General features: G+C 54.5%; 1 protein-coding gene across 2 annotated transcripts in view; it reads left to right on the top strand.

The window, feature by feature from the left end:
• The first annotated feature begins 1,922 nt into the window (after positions 1 to 1,922).
• Positions 1,923 to 6,893, top strand: part of LOC106940130 (son of sevenless homolog 1-like) — a 16,739-nt gene continuing 11,768 nt past the window's right edge. The window contains exons 1-8 of one of the 2 annotated variants that reach the window (XM_015022776.1): positions 1,923 to 2,618; positions 3,574 to 3,699; positions 4,379 to 4,510; positions 4,579 to 4,743; positions 5,476 to 5,661; positions 5,732 to 5,875; positions 5,965 to 6,075; positions 6,428 to 6,526. In XM_015022776.1, the coding sequence (XP_014878262.1) occupies positions 2,532 to 2,618; positions 3,574 to 3,699; positions 4,379 to 4,510; positions 4,579 to 4,743; positions 5,476 to 5,661; positions 5,732 to 5,875; positions 5,965 to 6,075; positions 6,428 to 6,526 (1,050 nt within the window). In that variant the 5' untranslated portion in view covers positions 1,923 to 2,531. Of the gene's footprint in view, positions 2,619 to 3,573; positions 3,700 to 4,378; positions 4,511 to 4,578; positions 4,744 to 5,451; positions 5,662 to 5,731; positions 5,876 to 5,964; positions 6,076 to 6,427; positions 6,527 to 6,893 lie in introns of both variants that reach the window. The other variant, XM_015022775.1, reaches the window with a different exon arrangement.

The raw sequence follows: 6,893 nt of genomic DNA, 5'->3' as shown, positions 1-6,893 counted from the left end.
CTGGACCCGTTAACTCGACTTGTTGACGTCTCTGGACCCGTTAACTCGACTTGTTGACGTCTCTGGACCCGTTAACTCGACTTGTTGACGTCTCTGGACCCGTTAACTCGACTTGTTGACGTCTCTGGACTCATCTCTCAGCTTGATAAAGTTATGGATTCCAGGTGTTTCTACACCAGGTGAGGTCAGGTGACTGCAAGTGATCATCTGATTGGATGACACAAACGCCCCAATGAGCGCGCTCAGAAGTTTCAGTCTGTAGGACGAACCGGGCCATTGATTGCTTAAGAACCGGACCTGCAGAACAGAACTGAAACTCAGCTGCTCCTGTCCAGAATTCTGCTGCTCGGGTCCGGTTCCATCAGTCCGACCTGAAGGACCTAACTGGACCTAACCGGATCAATGGGTTGGTTGGTTCTGGTTGGAGAAGCCCAGAGATTGGCTCTGTGAACTTTGGACCACAGCCTGGATGTAAATACTGTAAATGTTCTGATCCTGTATTATTGTGGAGCTGTGTTCTGATAGTTCTGATCATTCAGCTACTGAGCCACAAACTGGACGGGACCAACTGGACCGAACCAGTTTCCAGGTCAGAGAGTTTATGGGTCAGAAAAATAGTACCAGGTCCATTCCACTGACCACCCTGGTTCTGCCTGATCTATGGCAGAACCCGCTCCAGAACCGGAGTCTAGATCCAGCTGCTTCCCAGATGGAACTTCATCAGAACCCGGTATACCCCTCCAGTTCTGTTCCTGTGGAGCTGGGTCAGGAAGTCCTGGATCAGAACCAGATGCCTCAAGTCTGTCAGAGCCGTCCAGGTTTCTGTCCTCGTTGCCCAGAGACTCTCTGACCTGTTAACGTCAGCCGCAACCGATCCCTTACAGAACCTTGTGCTAATAACACCTCGAGAGCCTCCTCTGGGTTCTGCTGCCCCCCGCTGGGTTCTGCTGCCCCCTCTGGGTTCTGCTGCCCCCCGCTGGGTTCTGCTGCCCCCCTCTGGGTTCTGCTGCCCCCCGCTGGGTTCTGGAGTTGCCTCTGTATCTGCTGATGTCATTCTGAGATTTAACTGTAAATAAACGATGTAACGCCTCCATGTGGCTTCATGTCTTTGTTTCTTACAGCTAAAATGTGAGTAACTGCCTTTGACCTTCAGATGCCCTCTGACTGACCCAGTTCTTCTGGGCCTGCGTGTCACATTGCTTTTGCCTCTTCCAGTTGCTTGTGGTGGCATTGCAGAAGGTCAGGTTGTTTCCCCAGTGGGCCTGCAGATGTGAAGTCAGTCAGTGTGATTTCAGAGAAACGTGGTTTCTAGAAGCTGCTGTGAGGAGGATGATGAGCACCGACTCTTCCTCTCTCTGCTGCGGAAACCAAACCGCAGACAGGAGAACCGGTCTGACGCTAAGACCAGTTGAACACTGAAACATCTGCTACATCCAGGGAGACCCGATGGAGACCTGATGAAGGGCTGACGGAGGGCTGATGGAGACCTGATGGAGGGCTGATGGAGACCTCCATCAAATTAACCTGTGAGGCCTGTGATACTGACCATGGGTCAGATTGTTCCAGTTTGATGAAGATCTAAGGAGGAATCCACTTAAACTCAAGGCCTGGGGGCCAAAAAAATGGCCCATGTTGTCCTGTAGAGACTAAAGGGGAAGATTTAAATCCTTGGAGAATACCCATAACCTCGGTATATTCTAAAATGAGCAGCAGTTTGTCAGCGCTGGTCTAGAGAGTGAAGACAAGACAGAGCAGGTCTGAAATTAAACATTTAGACCCTAAAACTTTACTGGTAATCAGTATTTAACACCGAATCAGGGATGAAAACTGGGAGCTGACCCGCAGCTCGGTACCAAACGAACCAAGGGTTCCGACCCGCAGCTTGGCCTCACTGCAGTACCGCGGCCGGCCGCGCGCTTCCTTCATCAGAGACCCCGCTAATATACGTCAGTGATCTGCAGACAGCGCATGCGCAGGTGAGCACCGTGTACGGCACCGCCAAAGTGACAACAACCGCCGCCGTTTGGTCGGCGAGTGTCCGTCCGCCGGGCCCCGCAACCAGACCCAGACCCGGTCAGGCTTTCACACCCAGAGCAGGAACTGCATGATCGGAGCCACGTCTATGAGACCCGACGGTACCGAGCCGAGTCCACCGAACCGGCCCAGCTGCTCCCAGAGTCTCCGCTACAGTCCAGAGAGGCAGACACCGGCAGTTGCGGGCCGCCTTCCCGGAGAACCAGGGGATCCCCGCCGCTAGCAGCTCCGCAGCTAACAGGCTAACGGCACCATGTCCTCCTCCCGCTGACCCGAACCGAACCAACGAAGCGACTCCCAGCTGCAGACCGCGGAGCTAATTTCCAGCCAAGCCTCCGCGGCCCCTCCGCGGGACGGCCAAGGATGATGGCGGGGACCGGGTCCGCTTCGGAGGATCGTCCCGGCCCCGCCGGATCCGGGGCTCGCTTCATGTAGCCCGGCCTGCCGTGCCGGTCCGGCCCGCCGCGGGGCTCCAGCTGCCGGCCCGGGCCGCAGACATGCAGGCCGCCCAGCCGCAGTACGACTTCTTCAGCGAGGACAACGCCGGAAAGTGGAGAGGCCTGCTGGTTCCGGCCCTGGAGAAGGTACCACCGAACCGAACCGCTCTGACCCGGTTCAGTCAGGGAGACGATAGGACCAGAAGCAGATCAGGTCCAACATCCTGGAGTTCTTGTCCAACTCGGTCCAGGTTCTGACCCGTCCTCTGTTGTCATGGTAACGCTCAGGTTGTACCATAGTCAGCTCCCCGGACTGTTCAGTGAATGGTTTCCTTGACAACCAGTGATGTCACATCTCCGCATGATGTCACATAGGTAGTTAGTGAGGTCATGAAGCCAGCAGCTGTGGTTTCAGGTGGTTCTGGGTCCGGGTCAGAACCTGGACGGTCAGATTTCCTCCTTGGCTTCCTGACTCCTGATCAGGGTCGCTGCTGATGCTGATGTTTCACCTTTGCTCCACACCTGCTGACATCATCGCCAGCCAGCCAATCACTGACTCTTTTCATTAGTGAACAACCTCAGAGCTGCAGCAGTCACCTGTTCCTCAGGTGATCTGGTGCTGCCTGGTTCTGGTTCTGCAGCTGGACCAACCAGGAAGCAGCTCTGTTGGAACTGGCCCCGCCCACATGAAGCCCGTCATGGCGGAACTAGGCGAGTTCAGGTGACTCTCCAGAGGAAACAAGTTCCCTTTAGAACCAGAACCCAGCGGGTCCAAACGGAAATCTGTCTGACCAGAACCAGCCCAGTTCCAGTTCTGATCCTACAGCATGTTCAAGCTTTGTGGTTCTGATCCAGTTCCTGAGGCGAGATGAATCGGGTCAGAGCGAGTTCTTCCCAGTCTGACTTTGAAGCACCGGAAGTTTGTGTTGCTCCGCCATTTACTAACCTTCTGGGGACCAAAGCTGGGTCAGAGGTCAGAGGTCAGGCTCAGAGGGGGAATTAGGTTAGGCAACATGTCTGGTTAGCCATGAACCGCAACTACAACCAATGGAAGCCAAACAAACGTGTGTGTGTGTGTGTGTGTGTGTGTGTGTGCGTGCAGGTGTTGTACCAGGTGCATCCTAACCTGAAGTCCCAGCAGGAGGCGCTGCAGTATATCGAGGACCTGATCCTGCAACTGCTCAGCATGCTGTGTCAGGCTCAGCCGCGCACCGTGCAGGACGTGGAGGAGACACACACACACACACACACACACACACCTGTCTGTAAGATGGTGGGTTTAACTAAAGCCGATGACATCATGCAATGGGTGTGGCCTTTCATTCACTCACTCTGGCTCTGCCCAATCCCTCTGTCTTCCTGTCTGGTGGTGATGACAATCAGCCAATCAGCAGCTTGCAGCTGTGATGTCACCGTCAAGACTTCACAGAGCAGCTGATTGGCTGTTACCATGGCAACCGGTCTCCAGAGAGGTTCAGTTCAGAGCTAGGAGCTGATGGTACTGGGACTGGTTCAGAATAGCCAGATGGCCTGAGCCAGAACCGGACCAGAACCAACCATCACCGGGTCCAGGGCCCAATATGGCCCCTGCAGGTGAATGGTTCTCCAGAACCTCTTTAAACCTGCTGGACCGGGTTCTATTAGACGTTTGGGCCCACTGCTGGGTTCCTTCAGCAAGAACCTGGCAGAACTTTCTGTCCAGCTCAGGTTGACCAAGGTCAGAGTAAAGGGACGGCCAGCAGGGGGCAGCAAACACATCAGTCTGCGACCCAAAAAAACGTGTCAGATACAGAACCTCTGGCTGTTCTGTTGACCTTTGACCCTTCCGAGGACCATCAGAACCTCCAGCTTGGACTCCAGAGGACCGGTTCTGGTTCAGGCCCCGGTTCTGACCCGTCTCTCTTCAGGAGCGGGTCCAGAGGAGTTTCCCTCACCCCATCGATAAGTGGGCGATCGCCGACGCTCTGGCTGCCATCGAGAAGAAGAAAAGGAAGAACCCGCTGGCACTTCCTGTCGACAAGATCCACCCCCTGCTCAAGGTATGCTGCTCTTCATCCTCCTCTTCTTCATCCTCCTCTTCTTCATCCTCCTCCTCCTCCCCCTGCAGGAGGTGCTGGGCTATAAACTCGACCATCAGGTCTGCGTCTACATGGTCGCCGTTCTGGAGTATATCTCGGCAGACATCTTGAAGCTGGCGGGGAATTACGTCAGAAACATCCGCCATGATGACATCACCAAGCAGGACATCACTGTGGCGATGTGCGCCGACAAGGTGAGCAGCTGAACCTTAGACCTTATGTGGTCGGGTCGGGCTAATGTGCTGCAAAGGTCAAAGGTTAGATAAGAACAGAAAGGACTGAGGAGTCGGGGAGGATGAAGCGATTTCTCAGCAGTTTAGGAGGAAGAAGACAAACCTGGATGGAGTGATGAAGAGGACGGAGCTGGTTATGCTGAAGGACGGCAGCCATATTCATTATTTATTGATCCATTCAGACAGGAAGTGACGATGACTCCGGTGTTTCTGGGCAGAAGAAACGATGAAGAGCTGAACAGTCACTGAATGTAGTGAAGAGATTCACACAAAAGTGATAAAATATTTAAAAACCAAGATTAATAAAATACAGAGGGGTCTGTAAACATGGTGGAAATCTGCAAGCTGACCCCTGTTGCCATGGTTACCCACCATTGCCCCGCTGTATCTCTGGTGACGAAGGGCGCAGGTGTAAAACCTCAACAAGCTTTTCCTAAAACTAAATTTTCATAAAAAAACAGAATTCATAATCAGTGTTGAAAGGACGAATGAAATCCGAGCGTTTTGTACTTTGACTTACCCTGATGATGTCACTAGACGGTGCTGGCATTTGACCCAGTTACTCGGAAACAGCGACACAGCAGCTACAACAAAGGAGAGCAGCAAGGTTTTAATGGGTCAGATCGGGTCGGGGTTTTGGGCCGGTCTAACCTCCAGGCTACCTTGCAGGTTCTGATGGACATGTTCCACCAGGACGAGGAGGACATGGGTCTGTTCCCGCTGCTGGACGAGGAGCCGTCGGCCAATGAGGAGCAGCGATACTGCGACCTGGTCCGGAGCTTCCTGGCTGACGGACACCAGTACCTGAGGCAGCTGCACCTGCTGCTCAAGGTGTTCAGGGAGCCCTTCGCCTCCTGCCCCACCCTCTTCTCCACACAGGTACGGCTCTGCTGGTTCCAGTTCAGGTTCTGACCCGGTTCCGGTTCTGACCCGGTTCCCTGTCCCCCAGGACGTGGACAGCATCTTTGGCCGCCTGGTGGACATCCAGGAAGTGACGGTGAAGCTGCTGGGCCTGCTGGAGGACACGGTGGAGATGACGGACGAGGGCAGCCCCCACCCACTGGTGGGCAGCTGCTTTGAGGACCTGGCAGAGGTGAGCTCACCTGGAGCCGCTCACCTGGAGCCGCTCACCTGGAGCCGCTCACCTGGTTGCCGCTGACACATCTGTCCTCTGATTGGCAGGAGTTGGCCTTTGACCCCTATGAGGCGTATGCTCAGGAAGTCCTGCATCCTGCCTTCCACGATCACTTCCTGGATTTGGTGACCAAACCTGGAGCCTCCGTCCATCTGCAGGTAAGACCAGTCACACCTGGGTGGGCGCTTCACCTGACAGGTCCCACAATGATGATGAAGGTCTGACATGAGTGAGAACCGGACCCCCAGTTCAGCCCGGCCATGCCTCTGGAACTGGCAAGTTATCATGGCTGCAACCGGCCTAGAGGGGCAGAGCTAGCAGCGCTAAAGGCTGTGGAGCTAGCAGCGCTAGAAGCTGTGGAGCTAGCAGCGCTAAAGGCTGTGGAGCTAGCAGTGCTAATGGAGGCGCAGCCAGCAGTGGCTTCTTCTTCTCTTATTGGGGTCAGGGTCCCTTTAAATACAGAACGATGATGTCGCTGATGAAGATGGACCTCTTTATCCTCTGTTCCAGTCCATCTGTGAGGGATTTAAAGAAGCCGTCCGCTACGTCCTGCCCAGGCTGCTGCTGACCCCCGTCTACCACTGCCTGCACCTGCTGGACACACTCAAGGTCACACACCTCTCCTCCACCTCCCTCCTCCATCTCTCCTCCACCTCTTTCTCCTCTCCTCCATCTCTCTCTTCCACCTCTCCTCCACCTCTTTCTCCTCTCTGCCACCTGCTCTCTCTCAGGGTCCAACAGCAGATGGGCCCAGGTCCAAAACAAAGACCTAGGTTCTGCTGAGCTACTGGGTCAGAACCGGTCCAGAACCAGTCAGTGATCCTGTGGGTTCCAGGGTTTCCCCCAGTGTATTATAAGCCTGGCGGCCCGCCATGCTTTACTAGCCTCGCCGCCAGGCTAAGCGTTGCTTGTTTACGTTTCGAGGAAAATAAATAGAAAAAAAAAAAATCGCTTTTTTTTTTTTTTTTTTTTTTTT

This window comes from Poecilia latipinna, unplaced genomic scaffold (assembly GCF_001443285.1).
Source record: "Poecilia latipinna isolate Pla-1442-1.1 unplaced genomic scaffold, P_latipinna-1.0 Scaffold3102, whole genome shotgun sequence".
Classification (NCBI taxonomy): Eukaryota; Metazoa; Chordata; class Actinopteri; order Cyprinodontiformes; family Poeciliidae; genus Poecilia; species Poecilia latipinna.
Note: the sequence above shows the minus strand (reverse complement) of the source record. Positions and strands in the feature narration are given on the sequence as shown.